The sequence below is a fragment of the Hyla sarda genome, chromosome 5 (genome assembly GCF_029499605.1).
Source record: "Hyla sarda isolate aHylSar1 chromosome 5, aHylSar1.hap1, whole genome shotgun sequence".
Lineage (NCBI taxonomy): Eukaryota > Metazoa > Chordata > Amphibia > Anura > Hylidae > Hyla > Hyla sarda.
The window spans coordinates 75,951,800-75,978,568 of NC_079193.1; the positions used below are offsets into that span (position 1 = coordinate 75,951,800).

At 42.5% G+C, this 26,769-nt stretch overlaps 1 protein-coding gene across 6 annotated transcripts in view; it reads right to left on the reverse strand.

Annotated features, from left to right (window-relative positions):
* Window positions 1-26,769, reverse strand: part of LOC130273250 (ATP-binding cassette sub-family B member 5-like) — a 192,478-nt gene that overhangs the window by 137,424 nt on the left and 28,285 nt on the right. Inside the window, exon 1 of one of the 6 annotated variants that reach the window (XM_056519724.1) lies at window positions 19,492-19,636. The exons of the other annotated variants lie outside the window; for them this stretch is intronic. Coding sequence (XP_056375699.1) covers window positions 19,492-19,531 — 40 coding nt within the window. The 5' untranslated portion in view covers window positions 19,532-19,636. Of the gene's footprint in view, window positions 1-19,491; window positions 19,637-26,769 lie in introns of those variants that run through there. 6 annotated transcript variants of the gene reach the window in all.

Below are 26,769 nucleotides of genomic sequence, written 5' to 3' on the forward strand. Positions count from 1 at the left end.
CAGCTGGAGGCACAATGGTTGCGAAACACAGGGTTACTTAACTTAGTGTTTCACAACCAGCATGTACAGTCTCTCAGTGCATGCTGGGAGTTGCATTTTTGCAACAGCTGGAGGCACACTTGCTGCGAAACACTGAGTTAGGACACAAACTCTGTTTTACAACCAATGTGTCTCCAGCTGTTGCAAAACTGCAACACTCAGCATGCACTGACAGTCGAAGGGCATGCTGAGAGTTGTAGTTTTGAAACAGCTGGAGACACACTGCTGTCCGTGCATGCCTAGAGTTGAAGTTAAGCAACAGCTGGATGCACACTTTTTCATAGAAAAAATGTGCGTCGCGCTGTTGCATAACTACAACCCCCAGCATGCACAGACTACCAAAGGGCATGCTGGGAGTTGTAGTTGGAACTCCAGCTGTTGCAAAACTACAACTCCCAGCATGCCCTTTGGCTGTTCATGCTGAGGGTTGTTGCTAAGCAACAGCAGGAGGTGAACAGGCCTCACCTCCTGCTATATCCTGCCATCGGGACCGCCGCTGCCACCGCTGCTGTCACCGCTCGTGCTGATCCGTCCCCCCGCTGCCACTTCTGAGGGGACCCATGCCGGGCCAAGGAGCGCTAGGAGACCCCCGCCGGCCACGATCGCCGCCCCGATCACCGCCCAGCAGGGTAGCGATTGGTCGGTCGTTCCGACCGATCAATCACGTGATCGTGAGGTGGCACCCGTGCCACCTCACTCCTGCAGGGTAAGGGTGAATGGGGCTCTCGGACAGCCCTATTTACCCATTTTTTCCGGGTCATCAGAGACCCAATTGACCGGGAATCGCCACAAATCTCCGGTCTGAATTGACCCAGGACCCCCTCAGGCATTTGCACAGGACCGAAATTCCCACGGGCGTACAAATACGCCCTGTGTCCTTAACTACCAGGACATCAGGGCATACATGTACGCCCTGTGTCCTTAACACATACCGTCCTGGGTTGTTTTCCACCAATTCAGGGATCTGCGCACTGACAGAGATAGTCTGACTAGTGTGTCCAGGGAGGAAGTTTTGCCCTGTGTCCTTAAAGCAATAAAGCAATGCTTATTCATTCTTGAACAGACTTTCTGCACAGTACGTCCTATATACTGTAAACCGAAACAGCAGGTAATCAAATACACTACAAATTGCGAGGCACATGAAAAAGAACCCTTTACCTAAAAAAATACACTTGTAATTGTAGATGTTAAATAATTAACTGGTTCAGCAATCCAAACCCAGCATAAACATTGTTTCCCTTGACAACAAAAAGTACCTAGGCGGTGGTCATCTAACTGTTCCATAGGCAATAACCCCTTATTATTTTCACTATTTTCAGGACAAGAGGGTAATCTGCTGGGGGCAAGAAAATGTTTCAAATTCCTGGCCTTACAGTAAGTGACAGGGGGTAAAATAGACCAATGGTCAGACAATTTTTTTTTCCGCATTGAAGCTAAAGCTATTAAAACTAGTGATAAACTTAAATTTAAGCCTATTGTCGCAATGTTTTTGGTTTTGTGAAGCAGCTGGTATAATTAACTCAAATTTTTAGTTTTATTAAAAACTGTTTTCAAAACTTTTTCCAGATAACCTTTTTGTTTGAAACAACTGTATAAAATTTTGGATTGTGTATAAAAATATATATAAATTTAAATTATATTTAAAATTTATTTTAATTTACACAGAATCAAACACTTCTCCCCAACCTCTGTTCCACCACCGTTTCAGTTCAGTTTAGCAGGCTCTTCCTTGCCTTCTTGTTGCTAGACTAGCATAATACCTTTGGCAATCTGGGCCAACGCAGTTTGCAACCCACTGCTAAATGGTACTGAGCCTTCTTTTATATAGGCTCTTACTGTCCCTATCCCACAGCGTGATAGCACTGTGCATCTGCGTCACCATGCTTCATCTCCTAGCTTATGCCAGGCTCCCCTTAGGCCTTGATTCACCAAACAGGCCTCCTTTAGTAGCTCACTCCACTGAAATCACAGCATCACTACAACACCCACTAGCTTCACCCCCGTCTGACAACCACTAGCATCATCTCTTGGCTCCTTCTGCAGCAGAGGCATCTAGTGGCCAAAGTAAAAAGTGCAGTTATAAGCTCCAAACAATAGGTTGCATTCAGAATACGGGGAAAGTGCAAACTCAACACAACACAATTTACACATGGGGATTTATTTAACCTCTTCAGGACGCTGGGCGTATTCATATGCCCTGCATCCCGAGTCGTATGCATACACGTGGGGCGTATGCATACGCCCGTGGGAATTCCGGTCCCCGCCCCTAGCCGGTTGGGGACCGGGATGCCTGCTGAAATCATTCAGCAGGCATCCCGGCACATCGCCGAGGGGGGTCCTGAGCCCCCCCATGTCGGCGATCGCAGAAAATCGCATGTCAATTCAGACATGCGATTTTCTGCTATTCCGGGCTGATCGGGTCTCAGGTGACCCGATCACCCGGAAAATAGGGATGATCGGAGCTGTCAGTGACAGCCCCGATCATCCTGAGGGATAGGAGCAAGATGCAGTGCTGCGATCTCCTCCTATCCCCTGCCATTGGTCAGAACTGATTCTGACCAATGGCAGCGCAGGACAGTGGGTTGCCATGGCAACCCCCCATTCTGCCCACCCCCGGATGTCGGGCAGAACGTGGGGAGAAGATGGAGGCTGGTACCTGGAGGAGAAGATACATGGGGACCGCCGATCGTTGCTGGAGACAGCGGAGATCATGGTGCAGGTAGTGAAACGACGGTGGTGGGGGAGGAATGGGGCTGTAAGCAATATTTACTGCTGCCCTTCCTAGTGGGCGCAAAACTGCAACTCCCAGCATGCCCAGACAGCTAAAAGGCTGTCTGGGCATTCTGGGAGTTGTAATTTTGCAACATCTGGAGGGTCACAGTTTGGAGACCACTGTTACAGTGGTGCCCAAATGGTAGCCCCCCAGATGCTGCCAAACTACAACTCTCAGCATGCCTAGACTGCCCAGTGTCTAAAGGGTTAATAGCTATTAGCCCCGGGTCCCGGCTTCAGATACATGCCGAGACCAACCCGATATGATGCAGGTTTTTTTCACTAAAATGCATTTATTTAAAAGGGGTAATAGGATAAAATGACCCCCAAAATTTGTAACCCCAAGAATGGAAATACCCCATGTGTGGACATCAAGTGGCAAACTACAATGCTCAGAAGAGGAGGAGCGCCATTGAGCTTTTGGAAAGAGAATTTGTTTGGAATGGAAGTCAGGGGCCATGTGCGTTTACAAAGCCCCCCATGGTGCCAGAACAGTGGACCCCCCACATATGACCCCATTTTGGAAACTACACACCTCACAGAATTTAATAAGGGGTGCAGTGAGCATTTACACCCCATTGGCGTTTGACAGAGCTTCGGGACAGTGGGCTGTACAAATGAAAAATTTAATTTTTCATTTTCACGGACCACTGTTCCAAAAATCTGTCAGACACCTGTGGGGCATAAATGCTTACTGTACCCCTTATTACATTACATGAGGGGTGTAGTTTCCAAAATGGGGTCACCTGTGGGGGGGGTCCATTGTTCTGGCACTATTGGGTCTTTGTAAACACACGTGGCCTTCAATTCCGGACAAATTTTCTCTCCAAAATCTCATTGGCACTCCTTCTCTTCTGAGCATTGTAGTGCGCCAGCAGAGCACTTTACATCCACATATGGGGTATGTTCTTACTCAGAAGAAATGGGGGTACACATTTTGGGGGGCTTTTTTCCTATTTTCCCTTGTGAAAATGAAAAATATAGGGCAACACCAGCATGTTTGTGAAAAAAAAAAAAGTTTTTTTCCATTTTCCATTCCAACTTTAACGAAAATTCTTCAAACACCTGTGGGGTGTTAAGGCTCATTATACCCCTTGTTACGTTCCGTGAGGGGTGTAGTTTCCAAAATGGGGTCACATGTGGGTATTTTGTTTTTTTTGCATTTATGTCAGAACCGCTGTAAAATCACCAATTTAGGCCTCAAATGTACATGGTGCGCTCTCACTCCTGAGCCTTGTTGTGCGCCCACAGATTATTTTACGCCCACATATGGGGTATTTCCGTACTCAGGAGAAATTGCGTTACAAATTTTGAGGGTCTTTTTTTTCCTTTTACCGCTTGTGAAAATAAAAAGTATGGGACAACACCAGCATGTTAGTGCACATTTTTTGTATTTTTTTTACACTAACAGGCTGGTGTAGCCCCCAACTTTTCCTTTTCATAAGGGGTAAAAGGAGAAAAATCCCCCCAACATTTGTAGTGCAATTTCTCCCGAGTACGGAAATACCGCATATGTGGCCCTAAACCGTTTCCTTGAAATCCGACAGGGCTCTGAAGTGAGAGAGCGCCATGTGCATTTGAGGGCTAAATTAGGGATTGTATAGGGGTGGACATAGGGGTATTCTATGCCAGTGATTCCCAAACAGGGTGCCTCCAGCTGTTGCTAAACTCCCAGTGTAAGGGGGTGTATATGTAGTGTTTTACCCTTTATTCTGTCTTAGTGTAGTGTAGTGTTTTTAGGGTACATTCGCACTGGCAGAGGTTTACAGTGAGTTTCCCGCTATGAGTTTGTGCTGCGTCGAAAAATTTGCCATAGCACAAACTTGAAGCAGGAAACTCACTGTAAACCTGCCCGTGTGAATGTACCCTGTACATTCAAATGGGGGGAGCAAACCTCCAGCTGTTTCAAAACTAGAACTCCCAGCATGTACTGACAGACCCTGCATGCTGGGAATTGACCTTTGCAACAGCTGGAGGCACACTGGTTGGAAAACGTTCAGTTAGGTTTTGTTACCTAACTCAGTATTTTCCAACCAGTGTGCCTCCAGCTGTTGCAAAACTACAAATCCCAGCACGCCCACACAGCAAACAGCTGTCTGGGCATGCTGGGAGTTGTAGTTTTGCAACATCTGGTGGGCTACAGTTTAGAGACCACTGTATAGTGGTCTCAAACTGTAGCCCTCCAGATGTTGCTAGGCAACTCACCGGCTTCCGTAGGATCCAGGGAGCCGCATCGCCATTCTCTTCTGCCGCGGATCACCACCGACGATCGCCGCCTGCTGCCGCTGCCGATGGGTAAATGGACTTCGGTGCAGGTCCTCGTCGGTTTCCCCGTTCTGCCCAGCCTATTGTGGTTTCTTAAACAACCCCGATCCCCCTTATTTTCCGGGTCCCCGGAGGCCCGTATGACCCCGAATCTGCGCAAATCGCCGGGGTGAATTCACCAGCGATTTGCGGCGATCAATGACATGTGGGCCGAAATTCCCACGGGCGTACAGGTACGCCCTTGGTCCTTAAGTACCAGGGAGCGAAGGCGTACCTGTACCCCGTGGTCCCTAAGTAATTAAGAGTGTAGTGTTTTTGTTTGTATTTTTTTTCTTGTCCTCATCTGTTTTCTGTTAGTTATCTACTATTTTGTCTCACAATGAGGAAAAAGACCACACCACAACAACCAGACAGAGGTGTCAACAGAGAGCACTGTGGTCAGACAGAAAAAGAACAACTAAATTTCCTCTGTAGTATAGAACCGCTGAAAAGTCCTGGAAGGGTTAAAGGGGTACTCCGGTGCTTAGACATCTTATCCCCTATCCAAAGGATAGGGGATAAGATGCCTGATCGCGGGAGTCCCATCGTCTTGCACGCGGCACCCGGTTTGTAATCCGTCCCCGGAGCGTGTTCGCTCCGGGTCTGATTACCGACGGCCACTGTGCATGTGACGTAACGCCTCCGCTCCCGTGTAACGTCACACTCCGCCCCTCAATGCAAGCCTACGGGAGGGGGCGTGATAGCTGTCACGCCCCCTCCCATAGGCTTGCATTGAGTGGCGGAGCATAACGTCACACGGGGGGAGGCGTGACATCACACGCCGCTGGCCCAGTGGTCGTCGGTAATCAGACCCAGAGTGAATACGCTCCGGGGACTGATTACAAACGGGGTGCCGCGTGCAAGATCCCGGGGGTCCCCAGTGGCGGGACTCCCACGATCAGGCATCTTATCCCCTATCCTTTGGATAGGGGATAAGATGTCTAAGCACCAGAGAACCCCTTTAAGATTTTTCAATAGAAGTAACTTAAAAATCTGTTTAACTTTATGGAGCCAGTACACCTTTAAATTTTGGTGCCACATGTGCTCTTTGAACCATGGCGATTTTATTTTAAGAAATACCGTATTTGCCGGCATATAAGGCAACTTTTAAACCCGGTAAAATGTTCTCAAAAGTCGGGGGTCGTCTTATATGCCGGGTGCTGCAGTCGGCCGGGACGCCCGAGGTATGGATTATCCATACCCCGGGCGTCCCGGACGAGATTAATTTCCCCCGTCACATTCGGGACATCCCTGTATCCCGAAAGAGCTTTTAGGAACACAAGGATGTCCCGGTTACCTTTCTGCGGGAGGTAGCGCATGCAGGGACGTCACTGAGTACACCCATAGAAACGGCAGAGCAGAGTGGAGCAGCGAGGACACGCATGCATGGTAAGTTACCAGCGGCACGTCATCTTTGGTGCTCCAACCGCTCCTCCGGTCCCGGGACCTACTCCTAAGGCCTATGGGCCATAACAGTAGATCATGTCCCCTGACCGTAGGAGCGGTGGTCGGAGCACTGAAGTGGGGCAGTACACAGACATACAGCCTCCAGCCATACACTGTATATGACTGAAGGCTGTATGTCTGTGGGGGAACTATACTGCCAACCTAATGTGGGGGAACTACAACCTAATGTGGGGTAACTATACTGCCAACCTAATGTGGGGGAACTACAACCTAATGTGGGGGGGAACTATACTGCCAAACTTATGTGGGGGAACTGCAACCTAATGTGGGGGAACTATACTGCCAACCTAATGTGGGGGAACTACACTGCCAACCTAATGTGGGGGAACTATGCTGACAACCTAATGTGGGGGGGAACAATATTGCTAACCTAATGTGGGGGAACTACAACCAAATGTGGGGGAACTATGTTGACAACCTAATGTGGGGGAACTACAACCTAATGTGGGGGAAACTATAATGCCAACCTAATGTGGGGGAACTACAACCTAATGTGGGGGAACTATACTGCCAAACTTATGTGGGGGAACTACAACCTAATGTGGGGGAACTATACCGCCAACCTAATGTGGGGGAACTATAACCTAATGTGGGGGAACTATACTGCCAACCTAATGTGGGGGAACTATGCTGACAACCTAATGTGGGGAAGAACAATACTGCTAACCTAATGTGGGGGAACTACAACCTAATGTTGGGGAACTACAACCTAATGTGGGGGAACTATACCGCCAACTTAAAGTGGGGGAACTACAACCTAATGTGGGGGAACTATACTGCCAACCTAATGTGGGGGAACTATGGTGATAACCTAATGTGGGAGGAACTATAATGCCAACCTAATGTGGGAGGAACAATACTGCCAACCTAATGTAGGGGGAACTATGCTGCCTACCTAGTGTGGGGGAACAATGGTAAGGTACCATATATTGCGGTAGAGGGGTAGTCTTATACGGCGAGTATATCCCAAACTCTATATTTTAACTGTAAAAGTTAGGCATCGTTTTATACGCCGGAAAATACGGTCACTAAATTTAAAAAAAAACTTTTAACCATTTATTTGGACACTGAGGCTGCCAGCCATAGCAACAATATTCTACGTAGCAGATGAAAGAAAAGGATGAACGTGGATTATGTTATCAATGCAACAAATAAAGTTGTACAATAGATATTGAATAAATCACAGATAAAATAAAAAAGTAATACCATGAAACAATGCAAACATCAAAGTAAACCGTATTTTAAAAAATACATTTATTTAAAATCTCAACACATTTAAGGTATTACAATATTTGTCCATATAACCTATCAAGTCACAAAAACCCGATAAAACTGTCGGGTTCGGCTCAGTAAATGAGGGCCATTATATTTAGCAGACTGCCCAAAAAAAAAAAGTGGTGTTATTTGGATTGTGTTGGTTTGTATTATTTTTGTATATATTATTATTATTGTTGTTGATATTATTAATTTTGGTACTGGGTTTTGCTTAATTATTTGAGTTTTGGTATTGCAACTGGGCCAGGGAATTCACATTTAATATTAGTGTATGTACGGTAGTTTATTAGTATGTTATGGTTATTATAGGAAAATGTCTTGTAAATATTGTATACAGTGATCCCCCGACCTACGATGGCCCCGACATACGATAATTTCAACATACGATACTTTTGTATGTCGGGGCCATCGCATAAGAGGCTATCCGGCAGCGCAGACTGCTTCAGCTGCTGCCTTATAGCCGTTTAATGTGCCCTGTGTGGTCCGGTGAGTGTCACTCGCGTATCCCCGATGTTCCGGACCATCCTCTTCGGGCTCCACTGCATCACCATCGCTCTCCTTTGTCGTCATCACGTTGCCGCACACCGTCCCCTCATCCAATAAGAGCGGCGTGCGCAGCGATGTAATGATGACGATGGAAGGCGACTATCCTGGCAGGCAGGTACGTGATGACAGCGACGATCCAGGGCAACGGTGACAGTCCAGAGCGGCGGGGACACACGAGTATAACCTTCTATATTACTATTGCACGGATCCCTCAACATATGATGGATTCAAGTAACGTTGGTTCATTTGGAACGAATTACCATCGTATGTTGAGGGATCACTGGTATATTTGTTTGTGTGAAGGAATGAGTGTGGGGTGGACTGATGTATTTTTTGCTATGGTGTTGGTTTTATGATTCATTATATTGATATGTTCTGTCAGATATGGTATGTTTATGTTTTGTACTTATTTATTGTTATGTTTAAAATTTTAATTAAAAGATTTACAGAATAAAACTCAGGATCAGTACAGGATAAGTAATGTAATGTATGTACACAGTGACCTCACCAGCAGAATAGTGAGTACAGCTCTGGAGTATAATACAGGATATAACTTAGGATCAGTAATGCATATACACAGGTTTTGTCTTAACCCCTTAAGGACTCAGCGTTTTTCCGCTTTAGCATTTTCATTTTTTCCTCATCACCTTCTAAAAATCATAACGCTTTAAATTTTGCACATAAATTCCATTGGAGGGCTTATTTTTTGCGCCACCAATTCTACTTTGCAGTTACATTAGTCATTTTACCAAAAAATCCATGGCGAAACGGAAAAAAAATTAATTGAGCAACAAAATTGAAGAAAAAAATTAATTTTGTAACTTCCGTTTCTACGCAGTGCATTGTTCAGTAAAAATAACACCTTATCTTTATTTTGTAGGTCCATACCGTTAAAATGATACCCTACTTATATAGGTTTGATTTTGATTCTCATCTTCTGACCCCTTTAACTTTTTTATTTTTCCACGTACAGGCCGGTATGAGGGCTAATTTTTTGCGCCGTGTTCTGAAGTTTTTATCAGTACCATTTTTGTATTGATTGGACTTTTTGATCGGTTTTTATTAATTTTTTTATGATTTAAAAAGTGACCAAAAATATGCTATTTTTTTGCGCGTACGCCATTGACTGTGCGGTATAATTAACGATATCTTTTTATAGTTCGGACATTACCGCACGCGGCAATACCACATATGTTAATTTTACAGTTTTTGGGTATTTTTTTTAACCCCTTAACGACGCAGGACGTATATTTACGTCCTGCGCCGGCTCCCGCGATATAAAGCGGGATCGCGCCGCGATCCTGCATCATATCGCTTCGGTCCCGGCGCTCATCAACGGCCGGGACCCGCGGCTAATACCACACATCGCCGATCGCGGCGATGTGCGGTATTAACCCTTAAGAAGCGGCGGTCAAAGCTGACTGCCGCTTCTAAAGTGAAACTGAAAGTATCCCGGCTGCTCAGTCGGGCTGTTCAAGACCGCCGCGGTGAAATCGCGGCGTCCCGAACAGCTGATCGGACACCGGGAAGGCCCTTACCTGCCTCCTCGGTGTCCGATCGACGAATGACTGCTCCGTGCCTGAGATCTAGGCAGGAGCAGTCAAGCGCCGATAATGCTGATCACAGGCGTGTTAATACACGCCAGTGATCAGCATAGGAGATCAGTGTGTGCAGTGTTATAGGTCCCTATGGGAACTATAACACTGCAAAAAAAATGTAAAAAAAAGTGTTAATAAAGGTAATTTAACCCCTTCCCTAATAAAAGTTTGAATCACAACCCCTTTTCCCATAAAAAAAATAAAACAGTGTAAAAAAAAAAAAAATAAACATGTGGTATCGCCGCGTGCGTAAATGTCCGAACTATAAAAATATATCATTAATTAAACCGCACGGTCAATGGCGTACGCGCAAAAAAATTCCAAAGTCCAAAAAAGCGTACTTTGGTCACTTTTTATACCATTAAAAAAATGAATAAAAGTGATCAAAAAGTCCGATCAAAACAAAAATCATACCGATAAAAACTTCCGATCACGGCGCAAAAAATGAGTCCTCATACCGCCCTGTATGTGGAAAAATAAAAAAGTTATAGGGGTCAGAACAGGACATTTTTAAACGTATACATTTTCCTGCATGTAGTTATGATTTTTTCCAGAAGTGCGACAAAATCAAACCTATATAAGTAGGGTATCATTTTAATCGTATGGACCTACAGAATAATGATAAGGTGTCATTTTTACCGAAATATGCACTGAGTAGAAACGGAAGCCCCCAAAAGTTACAAAATGGCGTTTTTTTTTTCAATTTTGTCGCACAATGATTTTTTTTTTCCGTTTCGCCGTGCATTTTTGGGTAAAATGACTAATGTCACTGCAAAGTAGAATTGGCGCCGCAAAAAATAAGCCATAATATGGATTTTTAGGTGGAAAATTGAAAGGGTTATGATTTTTAAAAGGTTAGTAGGAAAAAACGAAAGTGCAAAAACGGAAAAACCCTGAGTCCTTAAGGGGTTAATGGGAAAAGGGCGGTGATTCAAACTTATTAGGGAAAGGGCTAAATGACCTTTATTAACTTTTTTCCACTTTTTCTTTTTGCAGTGTTATAGCTCCCATAACACTGCACACACTGATCTTTTACCCTGATCCCTGCAAAGCCATAGCTTTCCATGGATCAGCGTAATAGGGGCTCAATTGCTGAAGCCTGTAGCTCAGGCTTGGAGCAATCAAACGCCAATCGGACGCAACGGAGCAAGGTAAGGGGGCCTTCGCTCGCGTCCTAGCTGAATGGGACATCGCCACGTCTGAAGGGTTATTAGCGCGCTGCACAACGATCTGTGCCGCACGCTATTAGCCCAGGACCTCTCATTAACCGCCTGGACCGACCCGGTATGACGCGGGGTCACGGCGTGACCTCGTTTTAACCCCTTAAGGACCGGGGTTTTTTCCGTTTTTGCATTTTCGTTTTTTGCTCCTTGCCTTTAAAAAATCATAACTCTTTAAATTTTGCACCTAAAAATCCATATTATGGCTTATTTTTTGCGCCACCAATTCTTCTTTGTAATGACGTCAGTCATTGTGCCCACAAATCTACGGTGAAACGGAAAAAAAAATCATTGTGAGACAAAATTTAAAAAAAACGCTGTTTTGTAACTTTTGGGGGCTTCCGTTTCTACGTAGTACATTTTTCAGTAAAAATGACGCCTGATATTTATTCTGTAGGTCCATACGATTAAAATGATACCCTACTTGTATAGTTTTGATTTTGTCGTACTTCTGGAAAAAATCATAACTTCATGCAGGAAAATTAATACTTTTAAAATTGTAATTTCTGACCCCTATAACTTTTTTATTTTTCCGTGTATGGGGCGGTATGAGGGCTCATTTTTTGCACCGTGATCTGAAGTTTTTAGCGGTACCATTTTTGCATTGATAGGACTTATTGATCGCTTTTTATTCATTTTTTCATAATATAAAAAGTGACGAAAAATGCACTATTTTGGACTTTGGAATTTTTTTGCGCGTACGCCATTGACGGTGCGGTTTAATTAACAATATATTTTTATAATTCGGACATTTCCGCACGCGGCGATACCATATACGTTTATTTTTATTTACACTGTGTTTTTTTTTTATGGGAAAAGGGGGGTGATTCAAACTTTTAATAGGGAAGGGGTTAAATGATCTTTATTCACTTTTTTTTTCACTTTTTTTTTGCAGTGTTATAGCTCCCATATGGACCTATAACACTGCACACACTGATCTTTATCATTGATCACTGGTTTCTCATAGGAAACCAGTGATCGACGATTCTGCCGCATGACTGCTCATGCCTGGATCTCAGCCACTGAGCAGTCATTCAGCAATCGGACAGCGAGGAGGCAGGTAGGGGCCCTCCTGCTGTCCTGTAAGCTGTTCGGGATGCTGCGATTTCGCCGCGGCTATCCCGAACAGCCCACTGAGTTAACCGGCAGCTTTTACTTTCGCTTTTAGCCGCGCGGCTCAGCTCTGAGCGCGCGGCTAAAGGGTTAATAATCTATGAGGAAATAGACAAGAGGAGTGAGGATCCTGATCACAAGAGCTTACAATCTATGAGGAAATAGACAAGAGGAGTGAGGATCCTGATCACAAGAGCTTACAATCTATGAGGAGACAAGAGGAGTGCGGATCCTGATCACAAGAGCTTACAATCTGAGGAGACAAGAGGAGTGAGGATCCTGATCACAAGAGCTTACAATATATGAGGAAACAGACAACAGGAGTGAGGATCCTGATCACAAGAGCTTACAATCTATGAGGAGACAAGAGGAGTGAGGATCCTGATCACAAGAGCTTACAATCTATGAGGAGACAAGAGGAGGGAGGATCCTGATCACAAGAGCTTACAATCTATGAGGAAATAGAAGACAAGAGGAGTGAGGATCCTGATCACAAGAGCTTACAATCTATGAGGAAATAGAAGACAAGAGGAGTGAGGATCCTGATCACAAGAGTTTACAATCTATGAGGAGACAAGAGGAGTGAGGATCCTGATCACAAGAGCTTACAATCTATGAGGAAATAGACAAGAGGAGTGAGGATCCTGATCACAAGAGCTTACATTCTATGAGGAGACAAGAGGAGTGAGGATCCTGATCACAAGAGCTTACATTCTATGAGGAGACAAGAGGAGTGAGGATCCTGATCACAAGAGCTTACATTCTATGAGGAGACAAGAGGAGTGAGGATCCTGATCACAAGAGCTTACATTCTATGAGGAGACAAGAGGAGTGAGGATCCTGATCACAAGAGCTTACATTCTATGAGGAGACAAGAGGAGTGAGGATCCTGATCACAAGAGCTTACATTCTATGAGGAGACAAGAGGAGTGAGGATCCTGATCACAAGAGCTTACATTCTATGAGGAGACAAGAGGAGTGAGGATCCTGATCACAAGAGCTTACATTCTATGAGGAGACAAGAGGAGTGAGGATCCTGATCACAAGAGCTTACATTCTATGAGGAGACAAGATGAGTGAGGATCCTGATCACAAGAGCTTACATTCTATGAGGAGATAAGATGAGTGAGGATCCTGATCACAAGAGCTTACAATCTATGAGGAGACAAGAGGAGTGAGGATCCTGATCACAAGAGCTTACAATCTATGAGGAGACAAGAGGAGTGAGGATCCTGATCACAAGAGCTTACAATCTGAGGAGACAAGAGGAGTGAGGATCCTGATCACAAGAGCTTACAATATATGAGGAAACAGACAACAGGAGTGAGGATCCTGATCACAAGAGCTTACAATCTATGAGGAGACAAGAGGAGGGAGGATCCTGATCACAAGAGCTTACAATCTATGAGGAAATAGAAGACAAGAGGAGTGAGGATCCTGATCACAAGAGCTTACAATCTATGAGGAAATAGAAGACAAGAGGAGTGAGGATCCTGATCACAAGAGCTTACAATCTATGAGGAGACAAGAGGAGACAAGAGGAGTGAGGATCCTGATCACAAGAGCTTACAATCTATGAGGAAATAGACAAGGGGAGTGAGGATCCTGATCACAAGAGTTTACAATCTATGAGGAGACAAGAGGAGTGAGGATCCTGATCACAAGAGCTTACAATCTATGAGGAAATAGACAAGAGGAGTGAGGATCCTGATCACAAGAGCTTACATTCTATGAGGAGACAAGAGGAGTGAGGATCCTGATCACAAGAGCTTACATTCTATGAGGAGACAAGAGGAGTGAGGATCCTGATCACAAGAGCTTACATTCTATGAGGAGACAAGAGGAGTGAGGATCCTGATCACAAGAGCTTACATTCTATGAGGAGACAAGAGGAGTGAGGATCCTGATCACAAGAGCTTACATTCTATGAGGAGACAAGAGGAGTGAGGATCCTGATCACAAGAGCTTACATTCTATGAGGAGACAAGAGGAGTGAGGATCCTGATCACAAGAGCTTACATTCTATGAGGAGACAAGATGAGTGAGGATCCTGATCACAAGAGCTTACATTCTATGAGGAGACAAGATGAGTGAGGATCCTGATCACAAGAGCTTACAATCTATGAGGAGACAAGAGGAGTGAGGATCCTGATCACAAGAGCTTACAATCTATGAGGAGACAAGAGGAGTGAGGATCCTGATCACAAGAGCTTACAATCTATGAGGAGACAAGAGGAGTGAGGATCCTGATCACAAGAGCTTACATTCTATGAGGAGACAAGAGGAGTGAGGATCCTGATCACAAGAGCTTACAAACTATGAGGAAATAGACAAGAGGAGTGAGGATCCTGATCACGGAAATAATAGCACAAGGCTTTAAAATGGAGGGGGGGGGGGGGAGAGGGATAATGGCAAAAGGGGATCAGGATGAGGAGAAACGATAGCACAAGGCATTAAGATGGAGGGGGGGGATAACGGCAAAAGGGGATCAGAGGGAGGGGGGATAATGGCACAAGGGGGTTAATATGGGGGGGGGGGGTGATGATTATCCCCCCCCTCCACATTAAACCAAGTGGAAATTTAGCCTTACTGTAACTTCGCTCATCTCTAGAGGGGATTATACAAATAAGGAGGGAATTATACATGAGAGATTATCATAATCCCCCCTCACATGTATAATCTAATAACCCCCCCTCACATGTATAATCTAATAATCCCCTATTTACATGTATAATCTAATAATCCCCTATTTGCATGTATAATCTAATAATCCCCTATTTACATGTATATCCCCCCTCACATATATAATCTAATAATCACCTATTTACATGTATATTCCCCCCTCACATATATATATATATATATATATATATATATATATATTATAATAATCCCCTATTCACATGTATATTCCCCCCTCACATATATATATTATAATAATCCCCTATTTACACGTATATTCCCCCCTCACATATATATATATATATATATATATATATATATTATAATAATCACCTATTTACATGTATATTCCCCCCTCACATATATATATATATATATATATATATATATTATAATAATCACCTATTTACATGTATAATCTAATAATCACATATTTACATGTATAATCTAATAATCCCCTAATTACATGTATAATCTAATAATCCCCTATTTACATGTATATTCCCCCTCACATATATAATCTAATAATCCCCTATTTACATGTATGTTCCCCCCTCACATATATAATCTAATAATCACCTATTTACATGTATATCCCCCCTCACATATATAATCTAATAATCCCTTATTTACATGTATATTCCCCCCTCACATATATAATCTAATAATCCCCTATTTACATATATAATCTAATAATCCCCTAATTACATGTATAATCTAATAATCACCTATTTATATGTATATCCCCCCTCACATATATAATCTAATAATCACCTATTTACATGTATATCCCCCCTCACATATATAATCTAATAATCCCCTATTTACATGTATATTCCCCCCTCACATATATAATCTAATAATCCCCTATTTACATGTATATTCCCCCCTCACATATATAATCTAATAATCCCCTATTTACATGTATATTCCCCCCTCACATATATAATCTAATAATCCCCTATTTACATGTATATTCCCCCCTCACATATATAATCTAATAATCCCCTATTTACATGTATATTCGCCCCTCACATATATAATCTAATAATCACCTATTTACATGTATATCCCCCTCACATATATAATCTAATAATCCCCTATTTACATGTATATCCCCCTCACATATATAATCTAATAATCCCCTATTTACATGTATATTCCCCCCTCACATATATAATCTAATAATCCCCTATTTACATGTATATTCGCCCCTCACATATATAATCTAATAATCACCTATTTACATGTATATCCCCCTCACATATATAATCTAATAATCACCTATTTACATGTATATTCCCCCCTCACATATATATATATATATATATATATATATATATATATATATTATAATAATCACCTATTTACATGTATATTCCCCCCTCACACATATATATATATATATATATATATATATATTATAATAATCCCCTATTTACATGTATATTCCCCCCTCACATATATATATATATATATATATATATATATATATATTATAATAATCCCCTATTTACATGTATATTCCCTCCTCACATATATAATCTAATAATCACCTGTTTACATGTATATCCCCCCTCACATATATAATCTAATAATCCCCTATTTACATGTATATCCCCCCTCACATATATAATCTAATAATCACCTATTTACATGTATATCCCCCTCACATATATAATCTAATAATCACCTATTTACATGTATATTCCCCCTCACATATATAATCTAATAATCACCTATTTACATGTATATCCCCCTCACATATATAATCTAATAATCCCCTATTTACATGTATATCCCCCCTCACATATATAATCTAATAATCCCCTATTTACATGTATATTCCCCCTCACATATATAATCTAATAATCACCTATTTACATGTATATCCCCCCTCACATATATAATCTAATAATCACCTATTTACATGTATATTCCCCCTCACATATATAATCTAATAATCACCTATTTACATGTATATCCCCCTCACATATATAATCTAATAATCCCCTATTTACATGTATATCCCCCCTCACATATATAATCTAATAATCACCTATTTACATGTATATTCCCCCCCTCACATATATATATATATATATATATATATTATAATAATCACCTATTTACATGTATATTCCCCCCTCACACATATATATATATATATATATATATATATTATAATAATCCCCTATTTACATGTATATTCCCCCCTCACATATATATATATATATATATATATATATATATATATTATAATAATCCCCTATTTACATGTATATTCCCTCCTCACATATATAATCTAATAATCACCTGTTTACATGTATATCCCCCCTCACATATATAATCTAATAATCCCCTATTTACATGTATATTCCCCCCTCACATATATAATCTAATAATCACCTATTTACATGTATATCCCCCTCACATATATAATCTAATAATCACCTATTTACATGTATATCCCCCTCACATATATAATCTAATAATCCCCTATTTACATGTATATCCCCCCTCACATATATAATCTAATAATCACCTATTTACATGTATATCCCCCTCACATATATAATCTAATAATCACCTATTTACATGTATATTCCCCCTCACATATATAATCTAATAATCACCTATTTACATGTATATCCCCCTCACATATATAATCTAATAATCCCCTATTTACATGTATATCCCCCCTCACATATATAATCTAATAATCACCTATTTACATGTATATCCCCCCTCACATATATAATCTAATAATCACCTATTTACATGTATATCCCCCCTCACATATATAATCTAATAATCCCCTATTTACATGTATATCCCCCTCACATATATAATCTAATAATCCCCTATTTACATGTATATTCCCCCTCACATATATAATCTAATAATCCCCTATTTACATGTATATTCCCCCTCACATATATAATCTAATAATCCCCTATTTACATGTATATTCCCCCTCACATATATAATCTAATAATCCCCTATTTACATGTATATCCCCCCTCACATATATAATCTAATAATCCCCTATTTACATGTATATCCCCCTCACATATATAATCTAATAATCCCCTATTTACATGTATATTCCCCCTCACATATATAATCTAATAATCCCCTATTTACATGTATATTCCCCCTCACATATATAATCTAATAATCCCCTATTTACATGTATATCCCCCCTCACATATATAATCTAATAATCACCTATTTACATGTATATTCCCCCCCTCACATATATATATATATATATATATATATATATTATAATAATCACCTATTTACATGTATATTCCCCCCTCACACATATATATATATATATATATATATATATATATATTATAATAATCCCCTATTTACATGTATATTCCCCCCTCACATATATATATATATATATATATATATATATATATTATAATAATCCCCTATTTACATGTATATTCCCTCCTCACATATATAATCTAATAATCACCTGTTTACATGTATATCCCCCCTCACATATATAATCTAATAATCCCCTATTTACATGTATATTCCCCCCTCACATATATAATCTAATAATCACCTATTTACATGTATATCCCCCTCACATATATAATCTAATAATCACCTATTTACATGTATATCCCCCTCACATATATAATCTAATAATCCCCTATTTACATGTATATCCCCCCTCACATATATAATCTAATAATCACCTATTTACATGTATATCCCCCTCACATATATAATCTAATAATCACCTATTTACATGTATATTCCCCCTCACATATATAATCTAATAATCACCTATTTACATGTATATCCCCCTCACATATATAATCTAATAATCCCCTATTTACATGTATATCCCCCCTCACATATATAATCTAATAATCACCTATTTACATGTATATCCCCCCTCACATATATAATCTAATAATCACCTATTTACATGTATATCCCCCCTCACATATATAATCTAATAATCCCCTATTTACATGTATATCCCCCTCACATATATAATCTAATAATCCCCTATTTACATGTATATTCCCCCTCACATATATAATCTAATAATCCCCTATTTACATGTATATTCCCCCTCACATATATAATCTAATAATCCCCTATTTACATGTATATTCCCCCTCACATATATAATCTAATAATCCCCTATTTACATGTATATCCCCCCTCACATATATAATCTAATAATCCCCTATTTACATGTATATTCCCCCTCACATATATAATCTAATAATCCCCTATTTACATGTATATTCCCCCTCACATATATAATCTAATAATCCCCTATTTACATGTATATCCCCCCTCACATATATAAATATTATAATAATCACCTATTTACATGTATATTCCCCCCTCACATATATATATATATATTATAATAATCACCTATTTACATGTATATCCCCCCACCTCACATAGGACACTACTAAACCTGCCTTTTCCTTCATGCCGACTGTAGTGAATCAGGAGCTCCATACATTACAGCTCCTCTGTGGAAGAAAGGGAGATGGAGACATACAATGACAGGAAAGGACCTCTGATGATGTCATGGCCATGTGACCAGCCATGTGACTAGACTCGAGTAGACAGAGCCAGTCTGAAGAACAGTTGATTTCGCTGGTCATGAGTGTTCTGCTGGTGAGGAGAAGGGTAGAAGACCTTTAGGGTGAGGTTCTCTCTTGGTGGGTGTATGGCCAAGTAATACTCTGCAGGGGGCTATAGAGCCAGTCTGGAGTCTGCAAGAAGCTTAGTTGAGGCTTATGAGTTGTTGCTGTAATGCTCTGCAGGAGAGGGGGAGGGGGGTGGGGTTGCTGTAATGCTTCTTGCAGACACCAACCAAGAGAGAAAGAACCTCCACAGAGCATTACAGCAACCCCCCCCCCCCCCCCTCCTGCAGAGCATTACAGCAACCCCCCTCCTGCAGAGCATTACAGCAACCCCCCCTCCTCCTGCAGAGCATTACAGCAACCCCCCCCCCCTCCTGCAGAGCATTACAGAAAACCCCTACTGCAGAGCATTGCAGCAACCCTGCCCCCCTCTCCCTTTGCAGAGCATTACAGCAAGCCACTCATAAACCTCTGGGGATATGAAATGTGCTTTTTGCATACTCCAGACTGGCTCTATAAGCCCCTGCAGAGTATTACTTAGGCTATATTCACACTATGTGGCTCTGTTACAAACGGAAATTAGGGGCTCTTTTTTTTTTCACTTTGACCGCCCCTAACGCCCGTTATTGTAAGGCCCCGTTCACACTACGGAATTCTCACGGCTAGATTCACAGCGAGCGGAGGTTCCGCCTGGCGGCCGCCGCCGGGATTGCTTCGGCCCTAGGGCCGCGGGGCACTGAGCCATCACCATTGACGGATGTGGTCCGCTCGCGGATTCCGCACAAAGAATGAACATGTTCTTTCTTTGCGCGGAACACTTTCAGCGGCGGAAATGTTACAGTAATTCGATTTGTCACAAACTTCTCGGCTCAGCGTTTGCGGAGAGTCCTAGGAGAGAGTCTCCAGCCCACCGGAGCACCTGAAAGCTGAACTCATTTATGCAGGCTAAAGTCAGCAACTGCAAAGCCGAGAAGTTCATGACAAATCGAATAAGGGTGCTTTCACACTGCATAGATTCCGTCTGGCGGCGGCCGCCGAAAATACTTCGGCGCTAGGGCTGCAGGGCACTGAGCCGTCACCATTGAATCCACGCAAAGAATGAACATGTTCTTTCTTTGCACGGAACAGTTTCAGCGGCGGAGACCCGTTCACACTAATGTTAAAGTTCACACCGCGGAATTGCGCCTGGAAATTCCGCGGCAATTCCGTAGTGTGAACGGGGCCTAACGGGAGTCGTCATAACGGGCAAAGAGGACCCCATTCACTTGAATAGGATTCCTCTAACATCCGTTATAACTCCCGTTATTCCACCGGAAGATAGCGGGAGATAAAGATGTCACATGCATCCCGCTATCTTCCTAATGGACGTCACCTACCGGCCACAAACGGCAGTGTGAAAGGAGCCTTAGCCATACACCCGCCAAGAGAAAACCTCACCCACTACTAAAGGGTTTCTGCCCTTCTCCTCACCAGCAAACCACTCTAAAGGGGGAATTTATCATTAGTGGTAGAAGCTTTTTCTTTTCTATATGTAGCGCAAGTTTTTGCGCAGTGAGTTATTGCGCCTCTTTTTTGAGCAAAAAGCAAGTACTTGATTTTTTTGTGTGTGTATTGTGGAATGTATTTTGCAGTGAATACTAATTTATTATGTGCGTTTTTTGTTTTGTTTTGTTTTTGCCCAAGTACGGTTTGTTTGTTTTTTTAACCACAAAAATACACCATCAAAAAGGACACATAGGAAAGTGTTCTACCGAGAAAGCCGGGGGATGCAGGAGCCGTCCCTCAACACTGCTAAACTACAACTACTCCCATCATGGGACAGTCAGTACCATAATGGGAGTAGTTGTAGCACCGCAGCTCTGAGGGACGGCACTTGTACATCCCCCGGCTGCGGGACTCGGGACAGTTAGGACTATTACTCCCCTCATGGACAGACTACCCATAATGGGAGTTATAGTCCAGGGGCAGATTGCAGCAGGTCATTCTCAATAGACCCACAGCGATCCGCATTTATTAACTTTACAAACTGGCGGCACATGCAGCTCCACTGCGCTCCCCGCCGGCTCCTGTATACGCTGTCATGATTCATAATCCCCGCTGCCGGGAGACGGGAACTCTGATTGCTGAATAGCTATTCAGCAATCAGAGTTCCCATCTCCCAGGGGCCTGTTTTTTTTTTAAATTAAAAATTTCTTTCAATGTGTTGTGTTTTTTATAACAGAATTTTCAGGCTTAATAGTGGAAGCTGTCTTGAAGACAGAATCCATTACTAAGCAGGGGCTTAGTGTTAGCCTCAAAATCAGCTAGTGCTAACCCCCAATTATTACCCCGGTACCCACCACCACAGGGGTGCCGGGAAGAACCGGTACCAACAGGCTTGGAGCATCAAAAAAATGGCACTCCTGAGCCTAGGCTCATCAAAAAAATGGCACTCCTGGGCCTAGGCGGTAAAAGGTTGGTGTTATTTAGGCTGGGGAGGGCTAGTAACAATGGTCCTCGCCCACCCTTGTAATGTCAAGCTGTTGCTACTTGGTTGGTATCTGGCTGATACTGGAAATATGGGGAACACTATGCAGTTTTTTAAATAAAAAAAGAAATAAAAAAGTGTATGGTTCCTCCTATTTTTAGTATCAGCCAGATACCAACCAAGCAGCAACAACCTGACATTACCAGGGTGAGCAAGGACAGTTGTTACTGGCACTCCCCAGCCTAAATAACGCCAGCCTGTTGCCGCCTAGGCGCGACATTTTTTACGCTCCGGGCCTGTTGGTACTGGTTCTTTACAGCACCCCTGTGGTGGTGGGTACTGGGGTAATAATTGGGGGTTAACTCTAAGCCCCGGCTTAGTAATGGATTCTGTCTACCAGACGGCTTCTACTACTAAACCTGAAAATTCAATTATAATAAAAAATTCTTGTATGTAACGCTTGCACTCTATTCACACTCATTAGGTAATCACACAAAAAGTGAGTAAAAAACGCAATAGTGGAGGGGTCCAGTCCATGCTGTAATACTAACAGATGATATCCATGCTGGTTTTTTTATATTGCTAACCTATGTCAGGTAATCTTATCATGTGACCATTAAGTCTCTATTTTAACTGCATATTTGGCTGTTGAACATAGTCTACGTTTAAGCTCAAGAGAGAGCGAAACGCGTCAGAGTATTACAGTCCTGTGATGTCTGTTTCCTTGCTATGGCATGAATAAAGAAGTGATCTTTTAGAAGAGACCTGGTGCCGGACAATCCTTCCTTTCTATAAAAAAAATGGCACATTGAAAAAAATAATTTTTATTTAAGAAAAAAAAAAAAACACAGCCCCCGTTAACCCTTTTATTGACATTTAAAAAAAATGAGAAAGAAAATAAAGTTAATACATTTTTGGCGCTCTCTCCTGGGGTGTTCCTAAACAGGGAGCCTACAATTGCTGACGTGTGCCTACTGTATCCTGTATATACAATCATCTATAGACAGCTGTAGATACGGATAGCACACAAAGAGTTAACCCAGAACTGCTCAGCAGCGTGGGTTAACTCTTTTCTTGCTGGGCTCCTGTATAGTATACATGGGTACACTATGCATCCCTGTATACTATACAGCCAGTGGAAGTAAGAAGTGATACTCTGCACCCTGTATATGTATACAGTGATCCCTCAACATACAATATTTTCAACATACAATGGTCTTTTCTGGACCTTGAAACCAGACTCAACATACAATTCTACGGACAGTCCAGATCTATGAAACATGTCAATGGCTGGAAGAACTGACAAATCAGAATAGACATTTCACAGGTAAAACCCCTGTATTACTGAAGTGTATGCACTGACTGGCTCTCTGGTAGCGCCACCTACAGTACAGGGAGGTATTACATGTTCTGTACACTTTACCTGTGTCAGGGATAGCTGCTCCAGGTTGGGACAGCTCCATTTTACTTTGTTTGGGACACTGAGTACTGTACAGGACCCTGAAGAAGCTCCTGTCCTCTACATAGACAGTGATTTACAGCTCCCAGCAGATCTTTCTTCAGTTTGTATGTAAGTTCTTGCTTTATCTGTATTAGTTGTCTACGTCTTTTTCTTTAATCCTCACTTTCTCCTATTTTTTATGACATTTTGGTGGCTTCAAAACCACTTACCAGGTTTCCCTAGAGTTGTGGTCTCAACATACAAAGGTCGTCCTGGAACCAATTAATATTGTACCTTGAGGGACCACTGTATACTATGCATCACTCATTACGTCCTTACACTACGTGGGCCGGGCACTCTGCATCTGACCCACAGAGTGGTACCTGAAGGCAGTGAAAAAATTGCAAAGGGTACAAAAATGACCAACCAAAACGATCTACAAAAAACTTCTACCTACACCAACATTGATAAATTCCCCCCTAACTCGTTACTGTGGCCTATGTTCATGACAATCCCTTGTCGCACTAAAACTTCACACTATACTGGCTTGTTAAATATAAGTTATTGTCTTGCTTCATTGTACCCTATACACCAGACTGTTTAGTATGTACGAAATACTTGTTATAAATATGTTATTGCAACTATGTAAAAGGTCTAGAATGTGATAAATATTTGGAAAACCCAATAAAAAAAGCTACTGGGCAAGATGGCGCCGGGTCCCCCTGCAGCTCGGCCTCACCATCTTTCGGCGGTCCCTGCGGCTTGCGATTTCGCTTGTGCCCGGTCATGGCAGAAGAAACAGGCTCCAGGTACCCTCAGACAGCAGCAGGTAGGCAGCAATAAACGATATTCGGCCAAAATCCAGGATAATGAGCTGGAACAGTAGCAGAGCTCTGGTCCCCAGCTGCTGCTCACATGCCGCGCTAGGCCACGCCGTCTACCATGGTCTGTTAGTGCATGCTGGGTGTTGTAGTTTTGCAACAGCGGAAGGTTTGCCCCCCCATGTGAATGTACAGGGTACAATCACACGGTCGGGGGTTTACAGCAAGATTACAGCTTCAAGTTTGAGCTGCGGCAAATTTTCCGCCACAGCTCAAACTTCAAGCAGGAAACTCGCTGTGAACCCGACTGTGTGACTGTACCCTAAAAACACTACACTACACCAACCCCCCCATAAAAATGAAAAACGTCTTGTACGGCACTGTTTCCAAAACATAGTAACATAGTTCATAACGTTGAAAAAAGACCAGAGTCCATCAAGTTCAACCTATAACCCTAATGAGTCCCTACTGAGTTGATCCAGAGGAAGGCAAAAAACCCTCATAATAGAGGTAAAAATGTCTTCCCCGGATCAACCTCCTGTCCCTATAAATCTAATATACATAACCAGCAGTGCTATTATTCTCCAAAAATGCATCCAGGCCCCTTTTGAACACTTTTACCGAGTTCACCATGACCACCTCCTCAGGCAGAGAGTTCCACAGTCTCACTGCTCTTACAGTAAAGAACCCCAGTCTGTGCTGGTGTAGAAACCTTCTTTCCTCTAAATGTAGAGGATGCCCCCTTGTTATAGATACAGTGGTCCCTCAACATACTATGGTAATTCGTTCCAAACGACCCATCGTTTGTCGAATCCATCGTATGTTGAGGGATCCGTGCAATGTAAAGTATAGGAAGTTACACTCACCTGTCCCCGCCGCTCCGGACCGCGTCCTTACCGCTCCCCATGCTGTCCCAGGGGCTCCCGATGCTGTCCCGCTGCTCCGGCGTTTTCTTCGGGATCCTCCGGAGTCTTCTGCAGGGTCCGGGCCTCGCTTTCTGGTGACGTTATTACGCTGCTGCGCCGCCACGGCGTGCGCACTGACATAATAACGACGCCGGAAAGCGAGGCCCGGACCCTGGAGAAGATACAGAACACGCCGGAGGATCGCGAAGTGGACCCGGAGCAGCGGGGATATGTAAGTGAACCTGTCCGGGATGCTTAAACTGCTATCCGACAACAGCTTAAGCATTTTGCGCTGTTGGATAGCAGTTAATGCGATGGCCCCGACATATAAAAGCATCGTATGTTGATGCTGACATCGGCATGCAATGGCCTCTGAGAGGCCATCGTATGTCGATGCTGACATCGACATGCAATGGCCTCTGAGAGGCCATCGTATGTCGATTTTATCATATGTCGGGGCCATCGGATGTCGGGGGGTTACTGTACAGTCCTGGGTATAAATAGATCATGGGAAAGATCTCTGTACTGTCCCCCAATATATTTTTACATAGTTATTAGGTCGCCCCTAAGCCTTCTTTTTTCTGGGTACATCTTTCTGGGTACTGTAGTCCTCCCTGTTCCCATAATACCCTGGTTGTCCATCCAGCTGTTGCAAAATAAGAACTCCCTGTATTTCCAGACAGCCATTGACTGTCCAGGCATGCTGGGAGTTTTGCAACAGCTGGAGGCACCCTGTTTGGGAAACACTGTTATAGGGTATTTTTTGGTGGAGGAGGCAAGTGCTATGCTTGCATCCGGGTCCACCGTTATGAAAATTAACTTAGGCCTCAAATGCGCATGGTGCTCTCTCACTCCGGAGCCCTGTCGTATTTGGAGGCAACAGTTTAGGGCCACATATGGGGTATTTCCGTATTTTGGGAGAAATTGCGCTACAAATTTTTGGTGGCTTTTTCTTCTTTAACCCCTTATTAAAAGATAAAGTTGGGGTCTACACCAGCATGTTAGTGTAAACATTTTGGATTTTTTACACTAACATTCTGGTGTTGCTCCATACTTTTCATTTTCATAAGTGGTAAAAGGAAAAAAAGACCCCAAAATTTGTAACACAATTTCTCCTGAGTACAGAAATACCCCATATGTGGACATAAAATGCTCTGCGGGCGCACAACAAGGCTCAGGAGTGAGAGCGCACTATGTACATTTGAGGCAGTTCTGACATAAACGGGGAAAAAAACACCCACATGTGACCCCATTTTAAAAACCACACTCCTCACGGAACATAACAAGGGGTGTAGTGAGATTTACCACCCCACAGGTGTTTGACAAATTTTCATTAAAGTTGGACATGAAAATGAAAAATATAGATTTATTTCAGTAAAATGTTGGTGTTACCCCAAAGTTTTCCTTTTCACAAGGGGTAATAGGAAAATAGCCTCCCAAAATTTGAAGCAATATTTTTTCTCAGTATGGCAA